We start from the raw sequence: 21525 nt of genomic DNA on the forward strand, positions 1-21525 counted from the left end.
TAAACTGCTCGTCCCTCACTGAGTCGCCCCCTGTGGCCATCCGAGGAACTGCAGCTGCAGCCTGCTTTAAACTCTTACTGGTGTGTGTGTGTGTGTGTGTGTGTGTGTGTGTGTGTGTGTGTGAGTGCGTCTATGTGGTATGGATTGACATTTGACCTGCGCTGTACCTGGGCTCCGGGGACATTTCGACTTTTTGCTGTGTATTCATGTGTCCCCCTAAAACATGACTTGTAAATGCATTTTTAAGTGTCTAAATAATAATTTTTTCTACTTCTTATGAGGTCATTATTTATCTTTTGACCTGTATTTGCTTAAACTGTAGTGTAAATTCATTTATTAAACTATAATTAAAAGATTTTCTGATTTTCTTAAAAGTCCACCTATACCCCTCACCTGATTTTTGTGTATTCCAGTGTATTGCACAGCGACGTTTCGAGTTAGAGTGGATGTGTGTAGGTACTGCAATTTAATACACATTTTCAATACACACGGCCGGAAGTCATTGTGATTGGTAGGCTATATATATAGGCGGTACCTACAGGAAACGGCGCCACAACTTTCGCGCGCGTGCCCTTTAACAAGTGTATGTCGACGGCAATACGAAGACGGATTAAAAACACAAAGGTAAGCCTTTTTTAATGTAAAATGCACCATGACTTTAATACTATATGAAATTATAGGTGCACAGGCCTATATTAAACTGGTTTAATTTATGCTTTATGGACTGTTAGTGAGTCTTTGAAGAAGTAAAACGGCCCCAGCGTTTGTCATTGAGTAAATAAAATAGGGCTGACGACTAACCGCGTCAACGCGATAAAGCGGGCTAACCCGTGTTAGGATTTACTCGGTGTTAAAGCATTATTGTGGCTTAAACGTGTTAATGCCGACATCGCGACTAACGCGATTAACAATTAAACCAGCGCAGTCTGAGTCAAAATCCCTGATGTCGCTGTTAGCTAATTTCGGGCAGTTTGTCCAATGTCTGTCATTCTGCTGACAGCCCTAAAATAAAAGCAAGGGTATAAGTGTATTTAGTCGTGTATTTATTTATATGCCTGAAGAAAAAACTTCTTACAGTTTTGATGCCTAAGCTTTCTCAGTACTTGTATCACTCTCTGCAGTCGCCATTACAGAAATGTCACATGTCGCCATTTTGAGTACTAGGCCTTTAACATTTTAAAAGAAGGCATAAATTAGCACTATGAATAAGTCAGCTGTGTTTATGCTGTAAACTACACTACTGCTAGTTCTGCTACTACTGATGATGATGACAATGATGACGATAATCGTAATACTTTATATGCTTTGGTAATACAGCCAATCGTACAGGAGAACATGCGAAGGAGACGCATTCCTCCACGGGAGGATGCAGTCTGTCATGTTTCTGCTGGAAGGGACAAACTGGGACTTGATATCCACTACATAAATGCCTTCAAAGGTAAGTTGGTCTTTAGTTTGGATTAGATTTGGAGTTTGTCACTTTGTCTTTTGTCACTCACTTGGTATGCCTCTGCAATTCAGGTCGGGGCATTTTCACGACTGTTCCATTCCAAAAAGGAGACTTTCTTTTGGAATACAGAGGTAAACTCATAACAAAAGAAGAATGTGAGCGGAGACACAGAGTTTATCATGACAGCCTGAAGGTGTTCATGTTTGAATTCAAGTTTGATGGAAAACTCTGGTGGTGCGTATTATATCAGTGTAGTTTGATTAAGATTAAATGACACATTGCTTTTGATTTATGAAAAAAAAAAGCTTCCTAACTAACTAGTTAAGCTAATACTTTTTTGCCTAACCCCACAGTGTGGATGCATCTCAAGAAGATGGGTCATTAGGCAGACTTGTCAACGACAACCACATCAGTCCAAGTGCTAAGATGAAAATATTAAATATCAATGGAAAGCCCCATCTATGCTTATTTGCAAGCAGAGACATAAGTCCAGGCGAAGAAATAGACTATAATTATGGTGACTCGGATTGGCTCTGGAGATGCAAGGTATTTCTACAATTGTACTTTTTGGAACTGATAAATTGCATACCCTAAGCCATTTTTACATTTGTACCTACTCAAATTGGCTTAACGTGACTTAGGGCATCTAGTTTTTCACTGAAATTGAGTATCACCTACTGTGCCTGGGGTAACTATAGCAATGCAGCCGAGCATCCAGTGATATAAATGCCACAGCAAGCATGGACGTCAAGGTGACAAAATGCCTGCTGCTCAGTCTATACTTTAGTGTTCAATTCAGGGATCACGCTGTTAATTTTGGTCGCTATTTCAAACATTTCAGAGTTTCAAAAATGATGGCTTGGATTTTCACGAAGGAGGCGCACTCATAACTTATCGAGTGACACCATTGACCAGCCACCTGGTGGCATTCAGTCTATGTCAAATTTTCTGATCACTTTGGATCACTTGGAACCTTGGTGCAGTAGTTACTGAAAAACTACATGGTACTATAACCTACTGGAAAAACAGGGGTAGGTACTAATGGAAAACAGGCAATTGTGATGGCTGCCACATCAAAGCCCTCTAAAAGCACTAAAAAAATATCAGCAGGTATGCAGAAATAAAAAATGGCTTTCGGTTTCTAAATTTTAACAGTGATTGATGTTTAATGTGATTCTACACAGCAAAATCTCCAGTGTTAAATTAACACTGGAGAGTGTCTATAAGGGTCCACACCTCTGAGTGTTAAATACAACACTGTTGAGTGTTAAATTAACACTTTTGACAGTGTTATATGTTTAAAAGTAACCTAGTCAGTTTTGAAGATTAACAATGGCTAACACTGAGCAGTGCTGATTTTCTAACACTGGAAAATAACTCAAAATGTTAGAAATATTCCAGTGTTAGAAAATCAGCACTGCTCAGTGTTAGTCTTTGTTAATCTTCAAAACTGACTAGGTTACTTTTAAACATATAACACTGTCAAAAGTGTTAATTCAACACTCAACAGTGTTGTGTGGACCCATATAGACACTCTCTAGTGTTAATTTAACACTGGAGATTTTGCTGTGTAGCCTCTTTAGTTAGATTCATTTTAAATTTTGTCCCTTGAAGATAAATGGGCCCTAGTGACAGTTCGTTGCTGCTACAGGTGATTGTTTTACTCCTTTAGCAATGGCTTAAAAAATAAAGAAATCACACTGACTATTTGTCTCTTAATCATAGGGCCTTAAATTCTCTATACATGACAGTGAATATTTTAAAGACAATAGCTTGAAACTTATCTTTCTCATACAGTTTATTTAATGTTTCAAAAGCCTCTTCAAAAATGCACTGTATATTCATTTTCTATCTGTTACACACGAAGACGGAGACCAGCCAGATTCAGAAGACTGTGAGCTGCCTAAAGCCGCAACCAAACAGCTTTCCAAACAATGATCTGGACCTGAAACATCCAGAGCCTGAAAGGGTAAATATAATCCAGTGTACCACTTAATGAACTAATAATTTAATCTATCATCATTCTTTATGGATGCTGTGTGTGTGTGTGTTTGGCAGTCACCTGGGTGTGATGTGATTTACATGGACCGTGGCTTGTAGGTCCTTTTCATTGTTTCAAAGTGCAAGTCTGGATAACATCTGAGTGTGTGTGTGTGTGTTAACCACCCAAATGTGACTTAGGAGGACCACACTGTTATTGGGGGACTCCGTCAAAGTTTGCTTCATGGTGACATCACTCTGGTTTTAGGAGGGGTCTTCTCGTATGTCTTGACAGTTTGACCTACAGCATGCAGAGCTGACTGCATGTGCTTTGTTTCTATGTTGAAATTTTTTGAAACTCAGGCTTGAACATTAAGATAGATAGTACTATACAACTTCTTAACTTGTTTTAGGCACTTTTTACTGCTGTAATGCATGGGCTCTCTCTGGCTGTGTACTCTGGCTTCTTCCCACAGTCCAAAGATGTAGCTTATGGGGTTAGGTTAACTGGTGATTCAAAACTGCCCTTTGGTGTGAATGCAAATGCTTGTCCTTCCATGTTAGACTGGCGATCTGTCCAGGTTGTACTGCCCTATGGTAGCTGGTATAGGCCCCAAAACTGCTACCCCACAATCCTGATAAGGATAAGTGGAAGAGGATGGATGATTGCAAAGGAATCAGTTGTTAATTATTGTAGCCAGTATTTTTTTCAGAAGAAAACATTTCTTGAGTGGAAAGCCCCCCCCCCCCCACACACACACACACACATGCAAATTAAAGACAGAAGCACAGGACTGCCCAGTACAGTTGCAAGAAGAGCACTTGGTCTAATCTTTGTGCCATCTTTTCTTTGTTGCAGGATCTTGATGAAGAAATGCCTCAGCAAGGCTCAGAAGCCATGCATTCTTCTTCAGTGCAAGATTTTGAAGAGGTAACATTGACCTAGGACAGATTTTAATGAATGTTTCTCATGCACGATGTGTACCTTACGCTATTTGCCGATAGTGAAATGGTCTATTCATCCTCTTGAGTGATGCATTTTTAGTAACTGTCAGATTACTGTTCTTTTGTCTTCATTCTCTATCTGTTACACACGAAGACTGAGACCAGCCAGATTCAGAAGACTGTGAGCTGCCTAAAGCCGCAACCAAACAGCTTTCCAAACAATGATCTGGACCTGAAACATCCAGAGCCTGAAAGGGTAAATATAATCCAGTGTACCACTTAATGAACTAATAATTTAATCTATCATCATTCTTTATGGATGCTGTGTGTGTGTTTGTGTTTGGCAGTCACCTGGGTGTGATGTGATTTACATGGACTGTGGCTTGTAGGTCCTTTTCATTGTTTCAAAGTGCAAGTCTGGATAACATCTGAGTGTGTGTGTGTGTGTTAACCACCCAAATGTGACTTAGGAGGACCACACTGTTATTGGGAGACTCCGTCAAAGTTTGCTTCATGGTGACATCACTCTGGTTTTAGGAGGGGTCTTCTCGTATTTCTTGACAGTTTGACCTACAGCATGCAGAACTGACTACATGTGCTTTGCTTCTATGTGGTTTGAAACTCAGGCTTGAACATTAAGATAGATAGTACTATACAACTTAACTTGTTTTAGGCACTTTTTACTGCTGGTAGTGCATGGGCTCTCTCGCTGTGTACTCTGGCTTCTTCCCACAGTCCAAAGATGTAGCTTATGGGGTTAGGTTAACTGGTGATTCAAAACTGCCCTTTGGTGTGAATGCAAATGCTTGTCCTTCCATGTTAGACTGGTGATCTGTCCAGGTTGTACTGCCCTATGGTAGCTGGTATAGGCCCCAAAACTGCTACCCCACAATCCTGATAAGGATAAGTGGAAGAGGATGGATGATTGCAAAGGAATCAGTTGTTAACTATTGTAGCCAGTATTTTTTTCAGAAGAAAACATTTCTTGAGTGGAAAGCCCCCCCCCCCCCCCCCCCACACACACACACACATGCAAATTAAAGACAGAAGCACAGGCCTGCCCAGTACAGTTGCAAGAAGAGCACTTGGTCTAATCTTTGTGCCATCTTTTCTTTGTTGCAGGATCTTGATGAAGAAATGCCTCAGCAAGGCTCAGAAGCCATGCATTCTTCTTCAGTGCAAGATTTTGAAGAGGTAACATTGACCTAGGACAGATTTTAATGAATGTTTCTCATGCACGATGTGTACCTTACGCTATTTGCCGATAGTGAAATGGTCTATTCATCCTCTTGAGTGATGCATTTTTAGTAACTGTCAGATTACTGTTCTTTTGTCTTCATTCTCTATCTGTTACACACGAAGACTGAGACCAGCCAGATTCAGAAGACTGTGAGCTGCCTAAAGCCGCAACCAAACAGCTTTCCAAACAATGATCTGGACCTGAAACATCCAGAGCCTGAAAGGGTAAATATAATCCAGTGTACCACTTAATGAACTAATAATTTAATCTATCATCATTCTTTATGGATGCTGTGTGTGTGTGTGTTTGGCAGTCACCTGGGTGTGATGTGATTTACATGGACCGTGGCTTGTAGGTCCTTTTCATTGTTTCAAAGTGCAAGTCTGGATAACATCTGAGTGTGTGTGTGTGTGTGTGTTAACCACCCAAATGTGACTTAGGAGGACCACACTGTTATTGGGGGACTCCGTCAAAGTTTGCTTCATGGTGACATCACTCTGGTTTTAGGAGGGGTCTTCTCGTATGTCTTGACAGTTTGACCTACAGCATGCAGAGCTGACTGCATGTGCTTTGTTTCTATGTTGAAATTTTTTGAAACTCAGGCTTGAACATTAAGATAGATAGTACTATACAACTTCTTAACTTGTTTTAGGCACTTTTTACTGCTGTAATGCATGGGCTCTCTCTGGCTGTGTACTCTGGCTTCTTCCCACAGTCCAAAGATGTAGCTTATGGGGTTAGGTTAACTGGTGATTCAAAACTGCCCTTTGGTGTGAATGCAAATGCTTGTCCTTCCATGTTAGACTGGCGATCTGTCCAGGTTGTACTGCCCTATGGTAGCTGGTATAGGCCCCAAAACTGCTACCCCACAATCCTGATAAGGATAAGTGGAAGAGGATGGATGATTGCAAAGGAATCAGTTGTTAATTATTGTAGCCAGTATTTTTTTCAGAAGAAAACATTTCTTGAGTGGAAAGCCCCCCCCCCCCCCCCCCACACACACACACACACATGCAAATTAAAGACAGAAGCACAGGACTGCCCAGTACAGTTGCAAGAAGAGCACTTGGTCTAATCTTTGTGCCATCTTTTCTTTGTTGCAGGATCTTGATGAAGAAATGCCTCAGCAAGGCTCAGAAGCCATGCATTCTTCTTCAGTGCAAGATTTTGAAGAGGTAACATTGACTTAGGACAGATTTTAATGAATGTTTCTCATGCACGATGTGTACCTTACGCTATTTGCCGATAGTGAAATGGTCTATTCATCCTCTTGAGTGATGCATTTTTAGTAACTGTCAGATTACTGTTCTTTTGTCTTCATTCTCTATCTGTTACACACGAAGACTGAGACCAGCCAGATTCAGAAGACTGTGAGCTGCCTAAAGCCACAACCAAACAGCTTTCCAAACAATGATCTGGACCTGAAACATCCAGAGCCTGAAAGGGTAAATATAATCCAGTGTACCACTTAATGAACTAATAATTTAATCTATCATCATTCTTTATGGATGCTGTGTGTGTGTGTGTTTGGCAGTCACCTGGGTGTGATGTGATTTACATGGACTGTGGCTTGTAGGTCCTTTTCATTGTTTCAAAGTGCAAGTCTGGATAACATCTGAGTGTGTGTGTGTGTGTGTGTTAACCACCCAAATGTGACTTAGGAGGACCACACTGTTATTGGGGGACTCCGTCAAAGTTTGCTTCATGGTGACATCACTCTGGTTTTAGGAGGGGTCTTCTCGTATGTCTTGACAGTTTGACCTACAGCATGCAGAGCTGACTGCATGTGCTTTGTTTCTATGTTGAAATTTTTTGAAACTCAGGCTTGAACATTAAGATAGATAGTACTATACAACTTCTTAACTTGTTTTAGGCACTTTTTACTGCTGTAATGCATGGGCTCTCTCTGGCTGTGTACTCTGGCTTCTTCCCACAGTCCAAAGATGTAGCTTATGGGGTTAGGTTAACTGGTGATTCAAAACTGCCCTTTGGTGTGAATGCAAATGCTTGTCCTTCCATGTTAGACTGGCGATCTGTCCAGGTTGTACTGCCCTATGGTAGCTGGTATAGGCCCCAAAACTGCTACCCCACAATCCTGATAAGGATAAGTGGAAGAGGATGGATGATTGCAAAGGAATCAGTTGTTAATTATTGTAGCCAGTATTTTTTTCAGAAGAAAACATTTCTTGAGTGGAAAGCCCCCCCCCCCCCCCCACACACACACACACACACACACACACACACGCAAATTAAAGACAGAAGCACAGGACTGCCCAGTACAGTTGCAAGAAGAGCACTTGGTCTAATCTTTGTGCCATCTTTTCTTTGTTGCAGGATCTTGATGAAGAAATGCCTCAGCAAGGCTCAGAAGCCATGCATTCTTCTTCAGTGCAAGATTTTGAAGAGGTAACATTGACCTAGGACAGATTTTAATGAATGTTTCTCATGCACGATGTGTACCTTACGCTATTTGCCGATAGTGAAATGGTCTATTCATCCTCTTGAGTGATGCATTTTTAGTAACTGTCAGATTACTGTTCTTTTGTCTTCATTCTCTATCTGTTACACACGAAGACTGAGACCAGCCAGATTCAGAAGACTGTGAGCTGCCTAAAGCCACAACCAAACAGCTTTCCAAACAATGATCTGGACCTGAAACATCCAGAGCCTGAAAGGGTAAATATAATCCAGTGTACCACTTAATGAACTAATAATTTAATCTATCATCATTCTTTATGGATGCTGTGTGTGTGTGTGTTTGGCAGTCACCTGGGTGTGATGTGATTTACATGGACTGTGGCTTGTAGGTCCTTTTCATTGTTTCAAAGTGCAAGTCTGGATAACATCTGAGTGTGTGTGTGTGTGTGTGTGTTAACCACCCAAATGTGACTTAGGAGGACCACACTGTTATTGGGGGACTCCGTCAAAGTTTGCTTCATGGTGACATCACTCTGGTTTTAGGAGGGGTCTTCTCGTATGTCTTGACAGTTTGACCTACAGCATGCAGAGCTGACTGCATGTGCTTTGTTTCTATGTTGAAATTTTTTGAAACTCAGGCTTGAACATTAAGATAGATAGTACTATACAACTTCTTAACTTGTTTTAGGCACTTTTTACTGCTGTAATGCATGGGCTCTCTCTGGCTGTGTACTCTGGCTTCTTCCCACAGTCCAAAGATGTAGCTTATGGGGTTAGGTTAACTGGTGATTCAAAACTGCCCTTTGGTGTGAATGCAAATGCTTGTCCTTCCATGTTAGACTGGCGATCTGTCCAGGTTGTACTGCCCTATGGTAGCTGGTATAGGCCCCAAAACTGCTACCCCACAATCCTGATAAGGATAAGTGGAAGAGGATGGATGATTGCAAAGGAATCAGTTGTTAATTATTGTAGCCAGTATTTTTTTCAGAAGAAAACATTTCTTGAGTGGAAAGCCCCCCCCCCCCACACACACACACACACACACATGCAAATTAAAGACAGAAGCACAGGACTGCCCAGTACAGTTGCAAGAAGAGCACTTGGTCTAATCTTTGTGCCATCTTTTCTTTGTTGCAGGATCTTGATGAAGAAATGCCTCAGCAAGGCTCAGAAGCCATGCATTCTTCTTCAGTGCAAGATTTTGAAGAGGTAACATTGACCTAGGACAGATTTTAATGAATGTTTCTCATGCACGATGTGTACCTTACGCTATTTGCCGATAGTGAAATGGTCTATTCATCCTCTTGAGTGATGCATTTTTAGTAACTGTCAGATTACTGTTCTTTTGTCTTCATTCTCTATCTGTTACACACGAAGACTGAGACCAGCCAGATTCAGAAGACTGTGAGCTGCCTAAAGCCGCAACCAAACAGCTTTCCAAACAATGATCTGGACCTGAAACATCCAGAGCCTGAAAGGGTAAATATAATCCAGTGTACCACTTAATGAACTAATAATTTAATCTATCATCATTCTTTATGGATGCTGTGTGTGTGTTTGTGTTTGGCAGTCACCTGGGTGTGATGTGATTTACATGGACTGTGGCTTGTAGGTCCTTTTCATTGTTTCAAAGTGCAAGTCTGGATAACATCTGAGTGTGTGTGTGTGTGTGTTAACCACCCAAATGTGACTTAGGAGGACCACACTGTTATTGGGAGACTCCGTCAAAGTTTGCTTCATGGTGACATCACTCTGGTTTTAGGAGGGGTCTTCTCGTATTTCTTGACAGTTTGACCTACAGCATGCAGAACTGACTACATGTGCTTTGTTTCTATGTGGTTTGAAACTCAGGCTTGAACATTAAGATAGATAGTACTATACAACTTAACTTGTTTTAGGCACTTTTTACTGCTGGTAGTGCATGGGCTCTCTCGCTGTGTACTCTGGCTTCTTCCCACAGTCCAAAGATGTAGCTTATGGGGTTAGGTTAACTGGTGATTCAAAACTGCCCTTTGGTGTGAATGCAAATGCTTGTCCTTCCATGTTAGACTGGTGATCTGTCCAGGTTGTACTGCCCTATGGTAGCTGGTATAGGCCCCAAAACTGCTACCCCACAATCCTGATAAGGATAAGTGGAAGAGGATGGATGATTGCAAAGGAATCAGTTGTTAACTATTGTAGCCAGTATTTTTTTCAGAAGAAAACATTTCTTGAGTGGAAAGCCCCCCCCCCCCCCCCCCCCCACACACACACACACACACACATGCAAATTAAAGACAGAAGCACAGGCCTGCCCAGTACAGTTGCAAGAAGAGCACTTGGTCTAATCTTTGTGCCATCTTTTCTTTGTTGCAGGATCTTGATGAAGAAATGCCTCAGCAAGGCTCAGAAGCCATGCATTCTTCTTCAGTGCAAGATTTTGAAGAGGTAACATTGACCTAGGACAGATTTTAATGAATGTTTCTCATGCACGATGTGTACCTTACGCTATTTGCCGATAGTGAAATGGTCTATTCATCCTCTTGAGTGATGCATTTTTAGTAACTGTCAGATTACTGTTCTTTTGTCTTCATTCTCTATCTGTTACACACGAAGACTGAGACCAGCCAGATTCAGAAGACTGTGAGCTGCCTAAAGCCACAACCAAACAGCTTTCCAAACAATGATCTGGACCTGAAACATCCAGAGCCTGAAAGGGTAAATATAATCCAGTGTACCACTTAATGAACTAATAATTTAATCTATCATCATTCTTTATGGATGCTGTGTGTGTGTGTGTTTGGCAGTCACCTGGGTGTGATGTGATTTACATGGACCGTGGCTTGTAGGTCCTTTTCATTGTTTCAAAGTGCAAGTCTGGATAACATCTGAGTGTGTGTGTGTGTGTTAACCACCCAAATGTGACTTAGGAGGACCACACTGTTATTGGGGGACTCCGTCAAAGTTTGCTTCATGGTGACATCACTCTGGTTTTAGGAGGGGTCTTCTCGTATGTCTTGACAGTTTGACCTACAGCATGCAGAACTGACTGCATGTGCTTTGTTTCTATGTTGAAATTTTTTGAAACTCAGGCTTGAACATTAAGATAGATAGTACTATACAACTTAACTTGTTTTAGGCACTTTTTACTGCTGGTAGTGCATGGGCTCTCTCGCTGTGTACTCTGGCTTCTTCCCACAGTCCAAAGATGTAGCTTATGGGGTTAGGTTAACTGGTGATTCAAAACTGCCCTTTGGTGTGAATGCAAATGCTTGTCCTTCCATGTTAGACTGGTGATCTGTCCAGGTTGTACTGCCCTATGGTAGCTGGTATAGGCCCCAAAACTGCTACCCCACAATCCTGATAAGGATAAGTGGAAGAGGATGGATGATTGCAAAGGAATCAGTTGTTAACTATTGTAGCCAGTATTTTTTTCAGAAGAAAACATTTCTTGAGTGGAAAGCCCCCCCCCCCCCCCCCCCCACACACACACACACACACACACATGCAAATTAAAGACAGAAGCACAGGACTGCCCAGTACAGTTGCAAGAAGAGCACTTGGTCTAATCTTTGTGCCATCTTTTCTTTGTTGCAGGATCTTGATGAAGAAATGCCTCAGCAAGGCTCAGAAGCCATGCATTCTTCTTCAGTGCAAGATTTTGAAGAGGTAACATTGACCTAGGACAGATTTTAATGAATGTTTCTCATGCACGATGTGTACCTTACGCTATTTGCCAATAGTGAAATGGTCTATTCATCCTCTTGAGTGATGCATTTTTAGTAACTGTCAGATTACTGTTCTTTTGTCTTCATTCTCTATCTGTTACACACGAAGACTGAGACCAGCCAGATTCAGAAGACTGTGAGCTGCCTAAAGCCACAACCAAACAGCTTTCCAAACAATGATCTGGACCTGAAACATCCAGAGCCTGAAAGGGTAAATATAATCCAGTGTACCACTTAATGAACTAATAATTTAATCTATCATCATTCTTTATGGATGCTGTGTGTGTGTGTGTTTGGCAGTCACCTGGGTGTGATGTGATTTACATGGACGAAGTTTATTAGTTGATATCTGCAACTGAATTGAAAACACACCTTTCCAACTGTCCAAAACAAATAAATGTTGCAATATTTTGCTAACAGTGTCACAATCATCGTCTGGTGTGCACAACAATATCATCTTTGGACAAGTGCATTCAGTGTGTGGGACCGGTTTCCTCCCTCAAGTGGCTTGGCTTTAAGTGCAAAGGTGAGACATTTAGTGAATAGGTACAGTGTATAGTAAAAAGCATTAATAGAGTTCAACAAGTTAAGACGTGCTGAAATGAACACTGCTCCCTTTTTAATTAATGGGTGGTCACGTCTAATTAAAGAAATGCAGTATTACCTCATTGGTGCAGGACCTTGTAAAAATGGTATACTTGGGATTGTCCTCAATTCCCCATTCCATAACATAAACTGCTCAAAATAATAAAGGGAACACTTAAACAATGCGATGTTACTCCAAGTCAGTCACACTTCTGTGAAATCAAACTGTTCACTTAGGAAGTAACACTGACAACCAGTTTCACATGCTGTTTTGCAAATAGAGTAGACAACAAGTGGAAATTATAGTCAATTCACCATAATAAAGGACTGGTTCTGCAGGTGGTGACCACAGACCACTTCTCAGCACCTATGCTTTCTGGCTGATGTTATGGTCACTTTTGAATGCTGGCGGTGATTTCATTTTAGTGGTAGCATGAGACAGTCTACAACCCACACAAGGGGCTCAGGTAGTGCAGCTCATCTAGCGTAGCACATCAATGTGAGCTGTGGCAAGAAGGTTTGCTGTGTCTGTTAGTGTAGTGTCCAGAGCATGGAGGTGCTACCTGGATGTGGAGTAGGCCATAGGAGGGCAACAACCCAGCAGCAGGACCGCTACCTCCACCTTTGTGCAAGGAGGAACAAGAGGAGCCCTGCAAAATGACCTCAAACAGGCCACAAATGTGCATCTGTCTGCTCAAATGGTCAGAAACTGACTTCATGAGGGTGACTTGAGGGTCCAGCATCCACAGGTGGGGATTGAGCTTGCAGTCCAACACCATGCAGGATGTTTGGCATTTGCCAGAAAACACAAAGTTTGGCAACTTCAGCACGGGCACCCTATGCTCCTCACAGCTGAAAGGAGGTTCAAACTGAGCACGTGACAGTCTGGAGATGCCGTGGGGAATGTTCTGCTGCCTGCAACATCCTCCAGCATGATCATATTGGCAGTGGGTCAGTAATGGTGAGGGGTGGCATTTCTGTGCCTGCCAGAGAGCCTGACTGTCATTGGGTAACAAGATGAGGTCCTCGGACCCTTTGTGAGACCACATGCTGGTGCATTTGGCCCTGGGGTCCACCTAATGCGAGACGACACTGGGCCTCATGTGGCTGGAGTATGTCAGCAGTTCCTCCATGACAAAGGCATTGATGCTATGGACTGGCCCGCCTGTTCCCCAGACCTGAATCCAATTGAGCACATCTGGGACATCATGTCTCACTCCATCCACCACAAACTGTCCAGGGGTTGGCAGATGCTTTAGTCCAGGTCTTGGAGGAGATCCTTCAGGAGACCATCCGCCACCTCATCCCGAGCATGCCCAGGCATTGTAGGGAAGTCGTACAGGCATCTGGAGGCCACACACATTCAACTACACACTTTCATGCCACTCAACTACCTAAAGAACAAAGTATTTAATAAGAATAATTCCTTCATTCACATCTGGGATGTCCTTTTTTGGGGGGGGGAGGGGGATTAGCAGTGTATGTGTAGTCATTAAAATATCCTTAATGTGAACAGTTTTGTTTTTTTTTGTTTTTTCAGCATTTGACATTACTGCAATGCTTTGACAAAAAACTACTTCACTTAAATAGAACTGCAAAGCTAAATTAAGTCTATCAAAATGTGTTTCAGTTTGTTTAGGGGTCTGGCACAAATCTTGCCTTGCAAAATTGGCAAATCAGAATTGCCACCAGTCAACACAGGTGTGTATCCCATTCATATTTGGCTTGACTTTTTTTCAGTTTATTTTTTACCTGTCTAAAGTATTGATCAATTAAAAAAACTTTTGTTCTTACATTCCAGAAAGAAGAAATTTCTGAATATTCAGGGGAGGATGGATTGCCACATTCAGTTCTGGATCAAATATCAAGCGATGATGATGGCAACCACAGCATATCAGAAGAAGAATATGTGCCAGATTCAGAGTCATATGATGAAGATTCAGATGAAGACATCTCATTATTGCCAAGCACATCAAAAGGTCTGCTATGCCAAGATGACATCTCCAAAGCGCATGAACAATCAGATTCAACGAATTTAATCCACAACTTGACAAAGGACAAGCCACAAGATAAAAGTGAGCTTTGCGAAACTGAATCAGAAAAAATGACTTTAAGTAAAAGAAATTACTGCTATTTTTGTGGCAAACCACAAGCTAAAATTTCCCGCCACCTGAAAACGCACAAAACGGCTCCTGATGTTGTGCATGCATTTTCCCTGCCTAGAGACTCAAACGAGCGTAAAAGTCTGTTAGAGAAATTGAGAAATAAGGGAAATTTTAAGCATAATGCTGCAGTTTTGCATGGTGGAGTGGGACCACTGAAAGTGAAGAGAAGACCCAAGATTAAAGCAGTAGAGGGAAAGTTTGCTCATTGCTTTTATTGTCAAGGGATGTATGTTCGCAAGGATCTTTGGAGACATGTCCGCAGATGTCCTAACAAACCAAAAGATGACACGGATAAAGAACCTGGAAGAACCAAAGTACTCGGCCTGGCTTTAACTCTGGAGTCTCAGTGTTATCCGCAGGTGTCAAGTGGAGTCTGGAAGGTTCTTGCTGTTATGAAACAAGATGAGATTGCCTCAGCTGTGCGAAATGACTTTACTGTTATTCAGTTTGCCCAGTCCCTCTACAATAAACATGGACAAGACCCTACAAAGTATGATTATATACGACAGAAGCTTCGTGAAGCGGGACGTTTGTTGTTGTGTCTGCGCACAGAATTCTCAGTGCATAACATGGAAGAAGCTATTAAGCCTGCTAATTTCCAGAGAGTTGTGCAAGCAGTAAAGAAAGTTTCAGGTTTTGATGAAGAGACACTGTCATACAAAACTCCAAGCCTTGCGCTGAAACTGGGACATACACTGCATAAAATGTCTGACATTATCCATTGTCGTGCCCTCATGACAGAGGATGAAGCCCTAATCAAGTCCACTGATGCGTTCAAGAAGTTGTATGTCTCCAAATGGTCTGAGATGGTGTCTCACCGTGCCTTGAACACATTGAGTGAGGCAAAGTTTAACAAGCCATCAACATTGCCCTTTACAGAAGATGTTCGGATTCTCCATCACTACCTTCAAAAATCTGCAGAAAGTGCCTTTTGCAGCTTGGAGAACGAAGCCACAGCTCAGAATTATGCCCAACTTGCACAAGTTACACTCTCACAAATCATTGTGTTCAACCGAAGACGTTCTGGAGAGGTTTCAAAGATGCGCCTCAAAAGTTTTCTTGAAAGAGACAAAACAGCACTCCACACAGATGTTGCCATGGGGCTCTCAGAAATGGAACAGAGACTCTGTAACTATTTCTGTAGAATAGAAATAATGGGAAAAAGGGACAGAAATGTTCCAGTTCTGCTAACACCAAGCATGCTGGATGCTCTGTCACTACTGGTTAGTAGGAGGCCTGACTGTGGTATTTGTGCCACTAATATCTACCTCTTTGCAAGACCCCGATCAATGAGTCATTACAGAGGAATGGACTCCTTGCGTGTTCATGCACACCAGTGTGGAGCAAAGCAGCCTGAGTATCTAAGATCGACACAGCTCAGAAAACATGTTGCCACACTCTCACAAGTCCTTAATTTGAAAAACAACGAACTTGATCAGGTTGCAGATTTCCTGGGTCATGATATCCGCGTTCACCGCGAATTCTACAGATTACCAGTTCCCACAACACAGCTGGCCAAGATTTCCAAACTGCTTTTAACACTGGAAAAAGGACAACTTTCCCAGATCCAGGGGAAATCACTGGATGAGATCAAAATAGAAGGTTTGTATTGAAAGGAGCAAATATTAGGGCAGTAGTTGAATATTATGCTTTATCAACCGAATTAAAACCTAAAAGCACAGACCATTCTGTTAAATGTCCATGATTTAAGGTTCTTGAAGTCTATTGTTTCATCACTTTGCAACATTTGGCAAACTGCAGAGTGGTGGCCTTAAATAGTAAAACTATGTACTATAATTTCCAGTATTTGTTCTGTATTTTGTCATATCTCGTTGTTAATGTGAGGTTTTTGGGGGGTTTGTGTTTGGTTTTTTGGGGGGGTTTTCCCACAATTTCTCAGATGAAATTGCATTAAGTGATGCTGAAACAAAGGACAGTGAGAGTGAATCAGATGATGATGACACAGCACTCACAATGTTGGCGTGTGGCACCAGTGAGCCTGTATATGCAGTAGCTGATTCCACAAACACAGCGCAGCTCCAAGACACTGTAGATTGTGGTAAGTTACCACTAGCTTGGTTTCTGTGGATAAAATGTTTGTTACAAATATTAAAACTTAATCAAATTGTGTAATCAGCAGATGAAGGACCACTCACAATGCCTGCAGCAAGTGAGACTGCTGCTCCCTCTGAAGGTAAGGGGTGCAGTTGGTTCTCTAAGCTTATTATTGTTTCATCACTTTGCAACATATGGCAAACTGCAGAGTGGTGGCAAAAAGTCACTTGGATGAGTGACAAAATGTTTCTCCCACTGAAAACGCTACGTCCAGATTAACAGAATCAACGTTTTGGGATTTACTTACCTGGATGATTGAGCATGCATCAAGAGACTTTTATTCAACTTTTTATTCAGTCTTTTATTCACAGCGGAACACTAAATGTCTCATTTTAGAAATTTGATAAATTTTCAAAGAGAATTTTAGCTCGTTTTGATATTGATGGTAGCAACACATTTCAGAAGTTAGTACAGGGTAGCATCCATTCTTTTAACCACCAAATGTTTTTTGTTTTTTTTTGTTTGGTTTTTTGTTTGTTTTAACTACTACTACTTTATATATCTTCCAGAGAAAAATGCTGCTCAATCCCACAATTCCCGAAGAGCTCCCAAAAACATGTGGTCCAAGGCTGAGGTTGCTGCAGTGATGAGGCATTTTAAAGACCACATAAACGAAGGGAAACTAGCCACCAAAAATGAATGCAGTCATTGCAAATTGGTAGAAGATCCGGTGTTGGCAGGAAGAACAGTTCAAAACATAAGAGATTTTGTAAGAAACAGAGGATTAACTGCAAAAAGGCAGAAAAAAATGAACTAAAATAACTGTTTAGAGAGCTGTGGTTTTACATCTTGGTCAGATTGCCAATTGTTGTTAACACTGATGTTCTGTTTAAAGAAAAAAAAGTTCTTGTTAAATACAGAAGTAGTTTGTATTTCATAATTTTTACATTTAATTTATTTAGGGTTTTTTTTGACGGGTTATATTTAAAATAAAAAATTATAAATGCATATTTTCTCCCCTTAATATTTACCTTTAAACTATTAAAATTCATTTTAAATGTTTTTAATTTTTCTGTTTTCTATATTTTTATATTTCTGTGGGAAGCGTGGGCATTTTTGTCCATAGATTTCTTTTTTTATTTATGGTTAAAATTAATGTTCAGATCCAAGAACACTAATAAAATGATGTTCCAGTAATCCTGTGTCCTGTCAGATGTGTATTCATGGTAATGATGAGCTATTTACATATTACATCATTGTCCCTTTAAAGACCCAATATTGTTTTTTTTGGACCTCATAAAACACATTGTTGTCAAGTGGACAATGTCTCCAGAAAACACAATAGAGTCTGGTTGGTGTGTATCAGTGTATCTAGACTTCTATAGGGAGTGTATGAGGTCTGAAGTGACCCAAATTTTTTTCAGATTTTTTCGAACACTTTAACCTCGCTCCCTTGGCTCTAAGTCCTTTCAAAAGGGTAGTCCACTTAAACCACCACCGGGCGGATTGACGTAGTATAGTCCCGCCATACCACATAGACCCGTATGTGTGTGTGTGTGTGTGTGTGTGTGTGTTTCAGCTCAGAGCTGGTGTGTTTTCAGGGTGTGGTGTCTGAAAGGATCAGTGTGAACAACAGGACCGCCCACTCTGGACACACACACTCAGGTACAAACACACAGGTGGTTTGTGAATCAGGCTTTTTCTGCTGTGAAGTTTTAACATGGGGGTCTATGGGGGCGACTCACTGCTGCCTCTGCTGGACACTAGAGAAACTGCAGGCATCAGTGCTTCAGGTCTGAGTCTCAGTTCTGACTGTTAGCTCAATGTGTGTGTGCAGGTGTGCGTCTCACTCTTTGTGACCAAGCTGGGAGGAGTCTGCAGGTGTACCTGGACTTAAGCCACACCCCCTACCCACCTGGCCTGTTGCCGGGTAACACTCTGCTGTTGTCCGGTTTCCAGAGGAGGCTGTCCAGGTGAGACACACATAGACAGGCTTATAAATGTTTGGACTCTTTATTTGGACTCATTTCCAACAATGTCAGCCCCAATAAAGTTCTGGATCATCTTGCATCAATAGGCTGCTGGTTTTCTTTACTGTTTCAGGTGTTACCAGCAAAATAGTTGTTTGATCATCTGGAAATGTAGCCAGATTTATTTATTTAGACAGAGATCTTGACCCCCCAATGTTCAATACAAAGTCACGCCCATGGTTACGTACCTGTGCGGTTTACCTGTGTGTGTGTTTCAGGACAGGAAGTGTGTACTGCACCTGTCAGCTCCATAACTGTGGTCTCCCTGGGAGACACCAGGTAAGTTTACAGGTAAAGTCTGGTTCACGTGTTTGTCGTGCTGTTGTTTATTTGTTTGTTTGGTTTCTATCAGCTCGGCCCAGCCTCCTCCTCCTGCTCCCATCATGCACCTGGGTGAGTGGGCTCTGAGCAGCAAGCAGAGGTGCGCTGTGGGACAGGTCAAAGGTCACGTGGTGTGTTTCCTGTTCCTGCAACTGCAGTGGAGCTGCTCGCTGTGTGGCAGCGTGTACACACAGGTACTGCATAAAATACACACAGTGTGTACAGGATGTGTTTAGTGTCAGTTTCTCAGGTGCAGTGAAAGTACTCAGAGTGCTTCATGTGTTGTTAGCGTGTTGGTGGCGTGTTAGTGTTGGTGCAGTAAGTAAAGTGTCGTTTTGGAGGAAACTGCTCACGATTTCAGGTGTGTGTGTTTACCTGTTGCTCTCTCTCTCTCAGGGCTGCAGCAGCTCTCAGTGTCACTCGACCTCGTCAGTGTTTCAGTCCAAAGCAAAGTAAGAGCAGCTTCCTGTTGAGCTCACCTGCTGATACGTGTTAATCACCTGGATGAGTCAGGTGACAGTCACATGATCAAACCATGTGGCTCTGCTCTTCCATCAGGCTGGTGATCGATGACGGGACAGGTGAGGCTCACGTCTGGTTCTCAGCTGCTCTGGTTCGTGCTCTGCTGGGATTGGCTGATGCTCAGTGGGAGGGGCTTCAGAGAGCTCTCAGGGTCAGAGGTCACATCAGAGTCTTCCCTCGTGGGCAGAGCCAGGTCAGTAGCACCTGTCAGGTGTATATGTTTACCTGTCACAGGTGAGTCACGTGCTCATCGTCGTCTTTAGACTTTATTTTGTCTTTAAAATTTAAGATGAGGCTTTAACTGTGAAAGGGCACATCCTGTTTGTATCCTGGTAACAGCTCCGTCTGCTCACACCTTACTGCTGAACTGGTTTGGGGGCGTGGCCACTTCCACCTTTAAAAGTCTGTAGGTGTGACGGACCCACGCTGGGCTCACGTGAACAGGAGGGAGGGGCCTTACAGCCGTGTGTTTCAGTGAGACTCAGGTCGTGCCCCTGACTCCACCCACTCGACCTGATGAAGCAGCAGGTGGTGTAGTTCTTAGGGTAATGGAGGGTGGAGACCACAGGGGAGGGGCAGGACAGCGAGAGGCATTTAGGACTCGGGTCACACCAGGAGAACCCACAGGGCCCCTCCACCCACAGGTGGAGCTGTGTTAAAAGACCCTGCAGACTGAAACGTCCTGTGGTCAGAGGAGGTGAAACGAGAAGAAGATGCAGCTACAACCCAAAGAACAGCGTCCACACAGTGAAGCACGGTGGGGACGCTGTGGGGGGGCCACCACAGAGAGAAACAGGCGTCCTGCAGGACGTTTCCACAGGGCCGAGCCGTGAGTCTGCAGAGACATAACCTCTGTGTCTGTCTCAGGTGTGTGACGGGGACGCTGACGACTTCCTCCTCCACTTCCTGTTGTGTCTGTGCAGCAGTGATGTCATGATTCGGCCGCTCAGCCTCACCTGCAGGAAACACACCAACCAGAGACCAGAAGGTAACCCCACCCTCACACACCACCCTCACCACCCTGACTGCAACCTTCAGAGTGTGTGTGTTTCAGAGGTGAGGAGGTTCACTCGAGGAGACAGAGAGTTCCTGACCAGACTGGCTCCTCCCCTTCAGCTCACCTGTCTGCACCTCCACCCTGACTGAGCTCCACCTGCTTCGTTCTGACTTCATCTGTTCTACGTGTTCGTACAAATAAAACTTTATAGTTCCTCCTCCTGTCACACGGTATCTCACCTTCACTGACCCTGACGCTGGTGATCAGGGTCAGAGGTCACACGAAGCTCTCTGGGTTTAACAGGTCATGTGACCCTTCTACAGGAAGTGATCCCTGTGAGTGGCGCCCACATCGGAGACGTTCTCAGATGGTGATTCATGAAACCTAATTGGTAAAACTAAACACTGAACGTGTTTCGGTTTGTTTACAGAGGTCAGACGGTGAAAGCTTCAGCCTGACCAGGAAAGAATCAGTCCTCTTTAAATCACACTTACTTTAAATGAATTCCTCCTCACCTTCATGTGTTTTGTATTATTGCATCTTATACTGAAAGAGTTCATCCATCGACACATTTGAATCCTGCAACATTTCACCGTGTCAGTTTGTCATGAATTGGACTATTTTAGGATTTCAGTTCATCTTTCCAATAAAGCTGGCAGCTCTGAAACAGCTGTTCTCTCTGAGGCTGTTTTGCATGTAAATAAAAGTGAAATAATTAAATGTTCTGTGAACAGACCGTCCAGTGGAGCTCCTCAGGGCTCTGTGCTTTCACCACTTTGTTTTCTATGCTAATGAGTGTCAGAGCACGTCAGCATCAGTCCTTCAACATGGTCACAGCCTCTGATGAAGGTGTTCAAATGTGGCTTTTAATCCAGGTTTACACTTAAACAGTCTCCATGAAACGGGCCTCTGCCCTCATTCATCCTGGAGATCACTCGTCTAAACCAACCAACATAAAGAATGTGATGTTTTCAAAGCGAACACGTACACACAGTTGTTATGGAGACGATTAAATGTAGGAGCGATGATTCGTGAAATCCTACATGTGTGTTCTAACATGCTTTAATGATGGCACGAGCTGACAATGAATAACATAAAGTTAATAGTTAA

At 42.6% G+C, this 21525-nt stretch overlaps 2 protein-coding genes and 1 pseudogene across 4 annotated transcripts in view; all 3 read left to right on the forward strand.

Moving 5' to 3' along the window:
• The window catches only part of LOC146712138 (CST complex subunit CTC1-like), a 33190-nt pseudogene extending 12001 nt beyond the window's left edge, over window positions 1-21189 (forward strand). The window contains exons 18-25 of the transcript XR_014916767.1: window positions 18125-18210; window positions 18383-18518; window positions 18794-18854; window positions 18928-19090; window positions 19293-19348; window positions 19455-19611; window positions 20286-20406; window positions 20473-21189. The product of XR_014916767.1 is annotated as a CST complex subunit CTC1-like (transcript). The remainder of the gene's footprint in view (window positions 1-18124; window positions 18211-18382; window positions 18519-18793; window positions 18855-18927; window positions 19091-19292; window positions 19349-19454; window positions 19612-20285; window positions 20407-20472) is intronic.
• Window positions 6-3446, forward strand: LOC146712139 (histone-lysine N-methyltransferase set-1-like). The gene is made up of 5 exons (XM_085441772.1): window positions 6-624; window positions 1318-1438; window positions 1522-1684; window positions 1804-1996; window positions 3318-3446. Exons 1-5 carry the CDS (start codon window positions 586-588, stop codon window positions 3444-3446), a joined length of 645 nt encoding a protein of 214 aa, XP_085297898.1. The 5' UTR covers window positions 6-585.
• Window positions 11854-18008, forward strand: LOC146712140 (uncharacterized). Of its 2 annotated transcripts, none has more exons than XM_085441737.1 (7): window positions 11854-11951; window positions 12161-12266; window positions 13956-14026; window positions 14127-16092; window positions 16391-16549; window positions 16628-16684; window positions 17115-18008. In XM_085441737.1, exons 4-7 carry the CDS (start codon window positions 14430-14432, stop codon window positions 17360-17362), a joined length of 2127 nt encoding a protein of 708 aa, XP_085297863.1. In that variant the 5' UTR covers window positions 11854-11951; window positions 12161-12266; window positions 13956-14026; window positions 14127-14429; the 3' UTR covers window positions 17363-18008. The 2 variants fall into 2 exon arrangements, with proteins under 2 accessions (XP_085297863.1, XP_085297872.1); XM_085441746.1 differs by having other exon boundaries at window positions 16631-16684.
• Window positions 21190-21525: the final 336 nt, after the last annotated feature.

The sequence above is a fragment of the Copadichromis virginalis genome, linkage group LG3 (genome assembly GCF_057382275.1).
Source record: "Copadichromis virginalis isolate Kocher_CV1m ecotype Utaka linkage group LG3, C_Virginalis_male_GT1.1, whole genome shotgun sequence".
Classification (NCBI taxonomy): Eukaryota; Metazoa; Chordata; class Actinopteri; order Cichliformes; family Cichlidae; genus Copadichromis; species Copadichromis virginalis.

Excerpts from the sequence above, each read along its gene's own strand:
- LOC146712139 (XM_085441772.1), top strand. The coding sequence starts at position 586 with ATGTCGACGGCAATACGAAGACGGATTAAAAACACAAAG. Across the intron at positions 625-1,317 it reads GACGGATTAAAAACACAAAG|CCAATCGTACAGGAGAACAT; the intron begins GTAAGCCTTTTT and ends TTGGTAATACAG. Across the intron at positions 1,997-3,317 it reads ATTGGCTCTGGAGATGCAAG|ACGGAGACCAGCCAGATTCA; the intron begins GTATTTCTACAA and ends TTACACACGAAG.
- LOC146712140 (XM_085441737.1), top strand. The coding sequence starts at position 14,430 with ATGACTTTAAGTAAAAGAAATTACTGCTATTTTTGTGGCAAACCACAA. Across the intron at positions 16,093-16,390 it reads GGATGAGATCAAAATAGAAG|ATGAAATTGCATTAAGTGAT; the intron begins GTTTGTATTGAA and ends ACAATTTCTCAG. Across the intron at positions 16,685-17,114 it reads GACTGCTGCTCCCTCTGAAG|AGAAAAATGCTGCTCAATCC; the intron begins GTAAGGGGTGCA and ends TATATCTTCCAG.